The sequence below is a fragment of the Salmo salar genome, chromosome ssa26, assembly GCF_905237065.1.
Source record: "Salmo salar chromosome ssa26, Ssal_v3.1, whole genome shotgun sequence".
NCBI classification, from domain to species: Eukaryota; Metazoa; Chordata; class Actinopteri; order Salmoniformes; family Salmonidae; genus Salmo; species Salmo salar.
Genome location: NC_059467.1, coordinates 34,328,756 through 34,342,835, shown reverse-complemented (window position 1 = coordinate 34,342,835; position 14,080 = coordinate 34,328,756). Strand labels below are relative to the sequence as shown.

The 14,080-nt window shown below is 42.1% G+C and overlaps 1 protein-coding gene across 2 annotated transcripts in view; it reads left to right on the top strand.

The window, feature by feature from the left end:
- Positions 1-14,080, top strand: part of LOC106587747 (microtubule-associated protein 1B) — a 112,702-nt gene that overhangs the window by 83,820 nt on the left and 14,802 nt on the right. For both annotated transcript variants that reach the window (XM_045708991.1, XM_045708992.1), the window contains 2 exons: positions 13,530-13,612; positions 13,818-13,958. In XM_045708991.1, the coding sequence (XP_045564947.1) occupies positions 13,530-13,612; positions 13,818-13,958 (224 nt within the window). The remainder of the gene's footprint in view (positions 1-13,529; positions 13,613-13,817; positions 13,959-14,080) is intronic.

Below are 14,080 nucleotides of genomic sequence, written 5' to 3'. Positions count from 1 at the left end.
ACACTCCTTTGTTTACACTTGCAGTCCGTCATTGCTTTGCGTCCTAGTATGTGATTCCCCTGATAGTAGTCTCCCTGAGCTGTGTGTCCCCTATAGGTTCTCCTGAGCCAGCTAGTTATATGACAGGCTGATGAAGCAGGGGTCTAATTGATTAAGCAGACAACAGGAGAGAATTATCAGGTACTCTGAATTATCCGGTTCTATACTGCCACTAAGAGGTAGCCACACCTCTGGTAGTGTGACACTTAGTAGGGGGGTAAACCCAATGACTGTATGGATACACCCCCTCATTCTTTACTCCCATTCATCTCCCAACAACCCCCTATGGGCAGTGATGGACCCCTCAGGTCCTCTGACTTGTCATATCAAGGGCGTGCCGTTCATCAATGCTGCTAGTGTTATGATATATTATGTGACTGGAATATGAAGTATTTGAAAGGCATACCCACACACTGATATAGGGAATTTGAATGGGAATTTGACCTAATGTCCAGGGAATGTTTTTGGTTTGCTAGGTATGCTGCCAAAAAGTGACATTTCCTTTTTGATTTAGTGACTAATGGCAATGTTTTGACCTATGCCTGGTTTTCTGAGTATTGTATTCATTCAGCCCATATTCTCATTGTCCTCTATGTTATCTGTACCATTTATTCAGAGTTATGTAAATCCTTCTCTGGAATGGCCGCAAGCAACGTTTCTCACCCACTCAACATTGCATGCAATGTGTGGTGAAGCAGGGTTCTAGGAGAATCATGCCCATGGAGTCAGAGAACATTACATACAGTACATGGGACATGGTCTAGTGTTGCCACTGCGGTTCACACACACACACACATACGCACACATACGCACGCACGCACGCACGCACGCACGCACGCACGCACGCACGCACGCACGCACGCACACACACACACACACACACACACACACACACATAAACTGACAAATGTAGACATACACACAAATGTATATACACTGAGTATACCAAATATTAGGAACACCTTCCTAATTGAGTTGCATGCCCCTTTTGCCCTCAGAATAGCATGGACTCTACAAGGTGTCGAAAAGCATTCCACAGGGGTGCAGGCCCATGTTGACTCCAATGCTTCCCACTGTTGTGTCAATTTGGCTGGATGTCCTTTGGGTCGTGGACCATTCTTGATGCACACGGGAATTGTTGAGCATGAAAAACCCAGCAGCGTTGCAGTTCTTGACAAAAAACGCTGCGCCTGGCACCTTTTGTCTTGCCCATTCACCCTCTGAATGCACACTATAGACAATCCATGTCTCAATTGTCTCAAGGCTTAAAAATCCTTCTTTAACCTGTCTCCTCCCCTTCATCTATACTGATTGAAGTGGATTTAACAAGTGACATCAATAAGGGATCATAGCTTTCACCTGGATTCACCTGGTCAGTCTATGTCATAGAAAGAGCAGGTGTTCTTAATGTTCTGTACACTCAGTGTACAAACGCACACACACACATCCTCTTGCCTTTGCTGCCAGGTCAAATGCTCACAGTTGACATCGCTCAGGTGGCATAAGAGCACATCAAGAGTTGCTGGACTCGACTCAGCGATGAGTGGGCAGAAAAATGCATCTCTGCCAGCTAGCCAGGCAGCTTGTTACTGTTGTGCATCCCAAACGGCACCCTATTCCCTATATAGTGCACTACTTTAGACCAGAGCCCTATGCCCCCTGTTCAATAGAGGTGCACTATAAAGAGAATAGAGTTTAATTTGAGATGCAGCCTGAAGTTCACCCATCAGCCATCAGTCAGAGGCTGAGCTAGCTCTTAGTGTAGGCTTCTCTCTCTCTCTCTCTCTCTCTCTCTCTCTCTCTCTCTCTCGCTTTTATCCCTTGTGGCCTTGTGGAGGGCCGTTGCTGACTCCCCCACCCTCCTTTCCATCACCCACTCACTCTTAGACATCTCACTTGTGTTTATCAAGTGGTGATCCAAGGCTTTGGTTGGATTTTATTGCTCTTTTAAAAAGAGAAGGGCATGAGATGGAGCCAGCAAAACAGCTGTTTTGGTAACACATTCTTTTTTGTCCATCAGCATGGCAGCAAAGACACAAAATGGCTTCCTGCCTGGCCTGTAATGTACTGGATGAATTAGGGCAATAATTAGCTAGAATGAGATTGATCATTTGCAGCTTTTATGAAAGGAATGTTATGCAAGTCTGACTTTGTAGAGGTCTTTCAGAATGATTGCATTGCTACTAAACCAATCGAGGTTTATATTCAAGCTGTCTTCTATCACCAACAAGGATCTATGGCTGTTTTTTTAGCATTTGTATTCAATACTTAATTGCTAAATATTAGTTCAGCTCATGTCACAGTAGAAATTGACACAATCTTTACATTAATTATTTAGTAATAGAGCCCAGTGTCTTTCACATAAAGGTATGTCTCCTTCACACTTTGACTCAGCAAAATAGCCTAAACTGCTTCCGTGGCTATTTTCTATTCTGTTTAGTCATCAAACACCTCTGGCAAACAACACACTGTCACATCATAAAAGCCTTACACATGGCCTAGTACAGTCACCCTGTGCTCACCCTCCAGCTCCTGAAAATAAAAGAAATATCTGCTCACTATTTGGCTCATTTCAGGAGTAGTGTCTTTTGGGCAGAGTCATTTTATAAAATAACTATTTATTTCACCTAATTTTAACATTCTGTCGTAAAGAGCACATGTTCAACTTCATTAAAAAAACATTTCCATCTCAAGAGGTTAAATGAAGAAAATAACTATAAAAAGTGACAATGAAAGTGATAGGGTTGAACGTAACAAGGTTGACCTTAAATCAGCCATAACTCCCCTTGTGACACGACGTAAAGAATGTTGCAAATGCCGCTGTCCATGGTTCTGAAAGTGAGAGGAGCAATATCTAATGAGGGGCATTTTTTATTTACATTAAAAGTACTCATGTTATGAATGAGGAATAAACTAATGCAGAAACCTTAAGCTGCCCTCGAAAAGCAATTTGTCTGGATCCCACAAATGATGACAATCATTTTTAATGGACTTCAGCTGCGCAGATAATGCAGGTTTGAGGGATTAAATGTTTACCTGTTAGAAAACCAGCTATTGCTCTTTGGGGATGGATTAGGAAGAGCTTGGCACTGAGCTTTACAGCTCTGGATATACAGTAGTATGGCTGTGTCTTTCAATCAGAAAAAAGATTGAATCTCCAAGCCACTAATCTGGCCAACCCAGAACTAAAATCTTGCGCCAGCTACATGATTTAGTTCTGGGGGGGTGACATATTAGAAAAGATACTAGAACAAGCAGCAGAAGCAGGGCCTTAGCACCACACCCCTCTCTCTGCAAGTTTCTGGAAAGTCTATGGACCAAATGTCCCCTTCCGAAATTCGAAATTGGGATTTGTCCAAATGATCAGTGACGAAAATTCAGCGGAACAATGTTCCTCGTTAGTTGTCGCATCCCACAGTCTGTTGAAAGACGCTAAAATATGCTACGTGTGTCTGTCCACGAGAGATTAACAACCCAAAAACATCAAAAATGAATACTGGCAGTGGCAGAAGTAGGCTATGGTAGATATGCTGGTAACTGCCAAAATAAAGTAAACACTTGAGTAAATGAGGGATGCAAAGTATATTGAAAGCATGTGCTTCGATACAGGTGTGGTTCCTGAGTCAATTAAGCAATTTAAACATCCCATCAGGGTCATGTAAAAAAATGCCCAGTTGATCATTATTTTAGCTACCATGGCTAGAAGAAGAGATCTCAGTGACTTTGAAAGAGGGGTCTCAAAGGAACATAGGGGGTTTAAAGGGTGTGTGTGTGTCTCAGTCACCAGATCTCAACCCAACTGAACACTTATGGGACATTCTGGATCAGTGCCTGAGACAGCGTTTTACATCACCATCAACAAAACACCAAAATGAAGGAATTTCTTGTGGAAGAATGATGTCGTATCCTTCCAATAGAGTTCCAGACACTTGTAGAATCTATGCCAAGGCACACTGAAGCTGTTCTGGCAGCTTGTAGTGGCCCAACGCCCTGATAAGACACTTTATGTTGGTGTTTCCTTTATTCTGGCAGTTACCTGTATTTTAGGTTGTATAAGACCTAAGCTATGTATTATTGTTACACTGTCCATATCATACGTCATGATGTCACAACACAGTGAGCGGAGGAATAGAATCATGCATATACAGTTAATCAAAACATTGTTCTCATGTAAGTATTTTAGTGGGCGTGTTGACACCAATAGTTCACATTCTTGGTTGTTGTTATGAAATGTTTTGGAGAAACGTTTGACTCTGCACCACACACACACACGCACCACACACACACACACACACACACACACACACACACACACACACACACACACACACACACACACACACACACACACACACACACACACACACACACACACACACACTCTGGGTGTGTTTACTATAAAGTGTTAGTACGGTGTTAGCTGGACAATAGGATCAGCTCTGAGCCTTACACCATTCTAATTAGACCCTCTGTGTGTCCCAAATGGCACCCTATTATATACATAGTGCACTACTTTTGACCAGAGCTCTATGGCCCATGTTAAAAGTAGTGCACTATATAGGGGATAGGGTGCAATTTGGACACATACATGTTTTTCCAGGGCCATAAGAAGCTTCAGCCTGTAGAATGGACCCACTACTACCCACCCCATATTTACATATCATTTATTTAACAGATGCTCTCTTCCAGAGCGAGTTATCAAGCTACGGAAGGATGAAAGTATCTGCTAAACATAGTCAAGAGTTTCAACGGAGTAATAAAAGCATGAAAGTATTCACCTGTAGAACAAATACTGTTGTACTCCATCTAACGGTTGTACTCCTTGCTTTACTATAATGCTCTGGGTGACAGTTACCCACATGGACAGATCTATGATCAGCTTACTCTTCCACAATCCCAACCTTAACCATGAGATGGGACAATTGAAAGCTGACCACAGATCAGCATACTTATGTAGGATCTTAATTTGATCACTCTTTTGTTGTTGAGAAGTTTCCTTGCAAACTTGTAGTGTATTTAAAAAAATTTAAAAGCTTCTAAAGTTTGTTATTTCCACTTTGAAATTTCAGACTTGAAATGCCCCAAAGAAAAACGTATCAACCCTTACAAAAATGTGCATTATTTATAATCCACATATTAATTCAAATGTCCTGTTGCTGCAGGATTATTTCACTGCTGTGGCAAACTAGCTGAAATTAAGATCCTACATCTGTATAGGGGTTACTTCATCCAACCCCTTTAATATCAGACAGAATATCAGAGCCTGAAGAATGTGTTTGATGGGCTGTGTGAGTCTGTATGCTCCCTTCCTCCCTTCATTGAAGTAATCACATATTAAACATGGTTTTACAGGTGAACGCAAGGGCTTCACCACAGATTTCACCTGTCCAGTCCTTTCTAGTCAGTGGGTATGTCAAAGAAGGGAGGAAGGAAGGATACACTTTCAAAGAATGTGGATGTCTCTGCAGGCTGGTGTGGGGGCGAGACCTGGGTTCGAATTCTATTTGAAATCTTTTGCTCTAGCCTGCCTAAGGTGCCAGATGGGCGGGTATAGCAGTTCTGGGACTATTCTATTGGTCCATTAAGCCAGACAAGCTCAAACAAGCATAGATAACGTATCTGAAATGATTTTAAATAGAATCTGAACCCATGTCTGGTGTGGGCTCACAGGCCCATTTTCCATGAAGAGGAAGAGGATTAGCTGGAGACTGTCCTTGGACATGATAATTATTGGGTTGGACAATGTTAATTAGTCTTTCGGACTAATCAGAGCACGACATCTTTCAGTAGCCCTTCACACCCGTATACGCGTTCAAAATGGCAGATTTGGAACATAGTGGCTGTACAGAGCTCAGGCTCTGCGCTTCACAGCTCTGTATGTGTTTTGACTGACTGCTGTTCTGAATTTGAGCACCGCGCCTCCCGCTAATTGGGCAACTTGTTATTGTCTGTGTCTGTGTGAGGGGAAATGCTGTACATTAAGATGACTCGACGTTGAGGATTATGATAAATACCACTTTGATGTCATACAGTCCAAATGTGCACTTCACATTTCCAAATAAAAAAACAAATGCCATATACAGTGTCAACGTTTATAATCACTATGTTTGATGTTCAGTTACAAGATGACAGAACAAACCAATGTTTGTTACAAGATGTTACAAGTTACAAGTTACAAGATGAACAGAACAAACCAATGTTTGTTTATTGTGAAAAAAAAGGCATCAGAACACACACCTGAATGCACTCATGACATGACTCATTTCTATGTGCACCAGAATTAGGATCTGTTTCTCTGAATTTAGGATTTTCTGATTTCGTTATCAACAAAATGCTGCGAAAAGTACAGAAAATGTAAAATGCCCATCAAATCAACAGTGTAATGTTTGGATTCAGTCTCGTGTCAGGTGAACTGTTGTGTACTCACTTTTGGTCTAATCATTTTCTCATAATCTCCAAACTGTTCCCTTTCAATTGCTACCATGGTTATGCATTTGCTTTTCATATTTATTCTGTAAGAAACATTTCAATTTATCCCTATCCATATAGGTCAATTCCCACAAGTGTAAAAGGTTAAGGTGGTGTGATGTTCAGTATAATGTTATTATGATTTTAAGCAGGTCCTTGTTTTTTTGCATTATATAAGTGTTCTCCTCAGTAAGCATATTTTTTTGTCTCTGAGATGTTTTGGCAATCAGCATATCAAGTAGATCCAGCTGGGGTAGGAAGTTGAATGTTCATTTTTGAAAAGCGTGACATTAATATTCTGACAGTCAGCTCAGCCTCAGTGCCTGTTGAATCTCAGTCAGAGGCACTTCTAACACAAAGGAAAGAAGAGGGAGACAGTGGTCGTCTCGCCTATTACACTCCCATGTTTGTTACAGCAGCTGAATTTGTTACAGCCAACAGGACCTTTGTCAGGCTTCTCTGCCTCCCCTGCAGCCAAGCCGAGAGAAAATGGAAACCGGCATTTAAAAGGGTATAGAACTAGGGCTGTTGCGGTGGCCGTATTACCGCCACACCGGCAGTCATGAGTCATGACCGCAGTAAAATTCCACGTGACTGTTGAGTCACTGTAATTTTCTCTTATGCATTCTGGACATGCATTGGTAGTACCCAACTTGCTAATGAGCGTCAGGTCGCTAATGGCCTGGTACTTAGGGCTCTATTGTCCCTCCATCAGGTCCTAATGGCCTGGTACTCAAGGCTCTATTGTCCCTCCATCAGGTCCTAATGGCCTGGTACTTAGGGCTCTATTGTCCCTCCATCAGGTCCTAATGACCTGGTACTCAAGGCTCTATTGTCCCTCCATCAGGTCCTAATGGCCTGGTACTCAGGGCTCTATCGTCCCTCCATCAGGTCCTTAATGGCCTGGTTCTCAAGGCTCTATTGTCCCTCCATCAGGTCGGTAATGGCCTGGTTCTCAAGGCTCTATTGTCCCTCCATCAGGTCCTAATGGCCTGGTACTTAGGGCTCTATTGTCCCTCCATCAGGTCCTACTGGCCTGGTACTCAAGGCTCTATTGTCCCTCCATCAGGTCCTAATGGCCTGGTACTCAAGGCTCTATTGTCCCTCCATCAGGTCGTAATGGCCTGGTACTCAGGGCTCTATTGTCCCTCCATCAGGTCCTAATGGCCTGGTACTCAGGGCTCTATTGTCCCTCCATCAGGTCCTAATGGCCTGTTACTCAGGGCTCTATTGTCCCTCCATCAGGTCCCAATGGCCTGGTTCTCAGGGCTCTATTGTCCCTCCATCAGGTCCTAATGGCCTGGTACTCAAGGCTCTATTGTCCCTCCATCAGGTCCTAATGGCCTGGTACTCAGGGCTCTATTGTCCCTCCATCAGGTCCTAATGACCTGGTACTCAGGGCTCTATTGTCCCTCCATCAGGTCCTAATGGCCTGATACTCAAGGCTCTATTGTCCCTCCATCAGGTCCTAATGGCCTGGTTCTCAGGGCTCTATTGTCCCTCCATCAGGTCCTAATGGCCTGGTACTCAAGGCTCTATTGTCCCTCCATCAGGTCCTAATGGCCTGGTACTCAGGGCTCTATTGTCCCTCTAACCACTCTGACATTAATGCAAATGCTATTCAGAATCACATCAAACACTTATCATCACAACAGTATTTTACTTATAAAACTCACCTCGCTGTGATTGATCAATTTGAAGAAAGAATTTCAGTAATGGGTTGAAACTGAGAGGAAAATATAGTAGTTGTGGACGCTGTTTCAAAGCCTAACTAAATGAAATGAACAGCGCTTTTTAAGTTGATGATTCATTCAAAACACACATATTAGAGCTTATACATACGCATAGGCCTATCTATGAGCCCGGAAAAAAACGGAATTAAAATAACGATTGTGCCGTTATATATTACATAGCCTACCGCATTTTATGCACAGCAGAAAAACATTTTGATTTAAGATGTCATTGGTACATAATTGGTCTAGCATACTCCAAAATTAAACAAATTCTAGTAATCGCCTTTGAGTGTGGACTGTATTATTATGCATACTGGATGGACCTTGTGCTACCCTCCAAACCTTCTATCCATGAGTCTGGGGAGAACGTTGAGGCCTAGGCGATGCTGTTGGTTCATTGATTGTGCAGGGCGGCTTACAGAGTTAGCCTACAATTATAGTTCATTTGTATTTGATTTTGAGTAGCCTAGTAATAGGGAATTGTTTATAATTTCATAATTAATTGGCTGAAACATTACCTTTAGCTAAAGAATATCTCACCACCGTGTGTTTCCATCTCCTCCCATCTCTCCTTCATTCCTGTCACGGATCCCTCTGGAACTGTGTCATTATGCACACCTGGTACACATTTCCCTGATTGTAATTGTATAAATGTGCCCTTTGGTTTCCATTGGGCTGTCGATTATTGTTCCAATGTCCGTTGTGCCTGTGAGTACCTGTGCCTTGTTGTTTTGGCTTTCGTGCCGCTTGTTTTGCGCAGATGATTACGGGTCTCGTCCCTTGTGGTATCATTGTGCGCTTGTGTATTTATTCGAGGTACTCCTCGCTCTTTTTTGGGGGTCTCAACCCTGTGTTTTGTATACGTGTTTGTTTGGTTTTCGTCCCTGTGCTTTTACATGGCACGCTGTAATTTGGGTGAAATAAAAAACTATTACGCATTCCTGCGCCTGTCTCCCGATCCTTCACCCAACGTGACAATTCCTTTCTCGAGCACGCAGAGAGAGGGTCTGTCAACAGTTTAATGAAATATGTTTTGTTGTGAAAATATGTTACTATCGATGTTCACGAACAGATTTAACTTGGTTTCCCAAATTAAGCACTGGGTAGTTGCAGTAACATGGTTGGAGAGCCCATGGCATACAGAGTTTGGGTGGAATATTACTTGAACCATCCCTCTGATTTGATTACAGCAAAAACATTCCACTACCACTGCATTGGTTGACATGACTGACCAGTGGCTCAATGCTATGGATAATGGCAGGTATGTGGGTGTACTATTTTTAGATTTCAGTGCAGCATTTCATTTGATTTAGTGGATCATGAAATACTTTTGACAAGATTATTGCATTATGGGTTTAGGGAGGCAGCATTGAATTGGGTACAGTCATATCTAACTAACAGGAAACAGTTCACCTATATCAATGGGTCGTTTTCTTCCCCTCATGCTTTAAACTGTGGAATACCACAGGGCAGCTGCCTTGGGCCACTTCTTTACTTAATATATACCAACGACCTTCCTACTATATTTGCAGATGATACAACAATTTATACAGCAAGACAATCGGTTCAACAGGTACAGCAAGCTCTACAAGTAGATATGGGAAATATCAGGGAGTGGGTTTGCTGGAACAAACTTGTTTTGAACGCCAAGAAAACCAAAGTTATGTTGGTCTGTTCCACCAGGAAAAGGCCAACACAACATGGGATGCAAATAAGTATGGGGTGAGTAGAAATTGAGGAAGTGGCAGAAACCAAACTACTAGGGGTGCAGCTAGACAACTGCTTATCATGGTCGTCTCAAATAACTCATCTATGTAAAAAAAACAAATGCATGCATGATCAGAAGGATCGCTAAATATTTACCGGGAAAGATTCTTAAGCAAATAACCCAAGCTTTAATTGGGAGTCAGGTGAACTACTGTTCTGTGGTCTGGGAAAATGCATCAGCAAGTGAAATTAGGAGGCTGCAGATTGCACAGAATAAAGCAGCAAGGATTGCTTTAAGGTGGAGATATGATTATTCTGTTGTAGTCATGCACAATGCTCTTGGGTGGTCATTAATCAACAAGATAATACAAAAAAAACATGTTTCTTTCCCCCCCATTTAAAACAGCCAAACTCCATTCTACCCTATCTACTGTATGTGCTTTCCCGGCAGAAAAGAGAAGTGGGTAAAATAACATTTAGATTCAGAGCAATAAAGAAATTGAATAATTCATCTGAGCAAGCCAGAAACGTTTCAATATATAAATTCAAACAATATTTTAGGACCATTTAAATATAATAAATTGGAAGGTTGTGCAGCACCATGGTAGATGAAGGAACCAATCTATCTTTTCAGACTGTTAGAGTATTTATCTGGTCAATATGGCAGGGTATTATGTCTGCTGTTTTTAACAGTTTGTTATATGAGAAAATGTGATTGTATTATAAATTGTATTTTAATGTTCGAGGACTCTTGGAATGTTAGTCCGAATGAGGACTAAAGTAGATCCTAATCAAATCAAATCAAATCTCCGCTGTGTCTGTGGATTACATTGTTGGACATTTCTATCTCTGTGTTGTCTTCATTTTCAATGTCAGTGGGTGAGAGTGCTTTTCCGAGATCAGGAAGTGATGCTATTGTGCGCTTTCTATTATTCTCTGTGAAGAAGACACATCTGGAGATCATATAGTGGCCGAGCTATCCTGGTGATTTTCAATTTGATTGTAGAGATAAGGTTGATCCTCTCAGATACAGGGCCCCGCTCACTGAATGAATCCCCTGGGCAGAATAACAGACAGGGAATGTTATAGACCCTAAGTGGGTAAGGAAAAGGCTCAAAGCATGATTGTGTTTCCTCATGCAGCTCAACCTCTTGGACCCCTGGTATGTCCCTTGTAACAGAAGACACAACAGGAATGAAGCCGCTTTTTAGAAATAGTGAATACATTTTGCCTCTATATACTGTACCTTGAGTTAGTGAGCCCTTTGTAACAGAAAAAGGTGTGTGTGTGGGTGCATGCGTATTTTTGTAAGGTGGGTGCGTAATACTGTGTATGTGATTTAAACATTTTACCAGTTAACTCAATCCCCAAAGATATTAGTCAAATATTGTAGGCTATTGTATCCAGTGTTAGTGTATTGAGAGTTTGATGGGTAGTTTTTGAGAATTAGCCCTCAGTGAACATTACCAGGCTCCTCCAGTATCATTGACATTCACTTTAGAGAAGTTCCATGCTTCATTTGAAAAAGTGAAAATGTCCGAATTGTCACTGTTGTTCTTCCTGTAGTGTATTCATCCAGCATGAAAATGTACACACATTGGCCTTTCCGCTGGCATTGTTATTCTAACACTCACAATCCCAACATGAGTCCCAAATGGCTCCCTTTTCCCTATTTTTTTCCCTATTTAATACTTTTGACCAGAACCTTATGGACCCTGGTCAAAAATAGTCAACTATATAGGGAATAGGGTACCATTTTGGACGGAACTCCAGTCTCCTGAGGTTCAACACAATTCATTCCACTCTATTTACTTTCTCGGCAGCTGAGCAAATTCCAACAGTTAGCCTTTTTTGGAGCCGAACGTGAAACTAAAACTACAAATAAATCTCCAAAACTAGGCCAATATGTGCTGCTTACTTGCTAAGTACACACTACAGAGCACATTTTGGTTATTTGTAAGCACAAACTAGCTCATGATTTGAGGAAGTCATCAGCTGGTACTAGGTACAGATGCTGAAAAAGCTATTAGTGTTAAATGTCACCCGTGGCGGTAGCTTGTGCATCTCGTTTACGTGGGTGAGGTGTATTTTTTTGACCTTACACGTAACCCCTGGATAACAAGACGTCATTCTCCTTCCGTGTTCCATCTATTTACCTCCTAATGCCCTTGCTTCCCCTCTGCAGTGAAGAAAAAAACACCCATGATATTAAACCCCTCTCATATTCTTCCAGTTGGAGATGAGCCAGTTAACCATTTTGTGCTAAAAATAGTTTCCCTGATGAAGCACCTGCATGCAGGGTCAGGATGCTGCTTCTACTGCTGCCTTGGCAGTTGCTGTCTCCTCCTGTGTTACTCTGCTGGGTATTCTCCCATGCAGCACGTCTGGCCCTCCCTCCCTCCTGTCCCTCCCTCCCCCCTCAGAAATGCTGCAATGCGTCTCCCATAGTCAAGAGTGGGTCAGTGTAACTCAGCCAGCAGCAACATAGCAAGCTAGCTTAGCATCCCCAAGGCAACAGCCAATGGGGTTTGCAGGCTGAAGCTAATGAGACTTTTGCAATATTGTTGTTGTTTATGTGGCATGGAAGAGACTGTATATACGGGTTTAAGACATTTACAGAGAAGAAATAGGATGGCGAGTGAGGGGACCTTGGAGGGAGGGGAAGCCTGTGTATGGCTCAGTGTTAGTCTGCAGCTAATTGTGTTTGGCCAATGCTAGAAGCCCGGATGTTGCATTATCAGTAATCGGTTTCAGCCATGTTTTCATACAGCCCCAGCGTTTTGGTATTTTTTGTTAATTGGCTTGTCTAATATGCGAAATTCACAGACAGCCCTGTCTGCCGTGATGCCGCTGTAGACTTGCAGTGCACCTTGGTAGTGTCCCTGTCAGACACTGTAGGAACACTCATCTTATAGCAATAATAATAATCATCGTCATCATAATTATAATAATCACAATAATTCATATCATAAGAATAATTATACTCATAATAATAATACTAATACTAATACTAATAATAATAATAACAATAATGATGGGCCACAATACCGATGGCGTCTACGCTTCCAATAATATTAAAGCACGGTTGCAGAGGATCATTCTGATCCATGTTCTCTGGTTTTGCTTTCCAATGGCTTTGTACTGTCATTTGACTAAGTTACTCATCACTGCAGTACATTTCTAGCTATTTCCTTATCGTGGAAAACATGAGATCTCACATGTTAAACCGTTGGTCATGTTCCTTAATGGACCCTCAATGCTTAAGGCTTATCACATCACCACATAATACAATGCCTCCATTATAAGTCTAGTCTATTTTCACATGCTGCATCGAAGCAATATTATAGTGAACAGCGGGGCGAACCCAGGTCGCTGGCGAGAAAGGCAAACACCCTACCCATTGCGTCATTAGGGTTAAGCCACTTGGTGGGAATTGTAACGTGGCTTATATAGCGAGGATCGCTACAATATTTAGTATTTCCACGCACAGAAATATTGTTGGAACTGCGACTACTGACTGCACTGTTTTAGTTGTTCTGTCATTCTTATCCCTGTGTTTTGTTGTGTTTGTTTCCTCTCCAGGACAGAGGACCCTGCAGTACAAGAGTGATGTCCTTGAGACAGTTGTGTTGGTGAACCCGTCAGAGGAAACTACTGCTTCAGAGGTAGGTGTGACCCAGACATACCTGACAACTGAGGGCTTTTGTCTTAACAGAAATCACCTTTATACACAAACTATGGTACGGTTGATGTTTCTCAATGGAAACCTTTTTTGAAAAGATACTGCTTACTGATGAGGTCAATCAACTGTGATGATAATCCACTAATGTCATTTTTTCTTCTATTTGTCCCTCTCCTCCTCCCATCCAGATCTGCTCTCTGGTCACTGACTCTGCTGGACACAAGCTACTAGTCCTAAGTGGCCAGAGCTCTGAGCAGGGAGGTGACATCACGCTGCAGGGTGGAGCCTTCACCTGGAGACACTTCTCTGACATCATCTCTGATCCTGGAGTAAGATCAACTGTTCATCAACACTTTACTATAAGTTGGCGTTACACTGTAATGACTACACTGTGTAGTTACTCTGTTGTTATGTTGGTAGTATCCAGACTAGAATCTCTCAATCAATATTT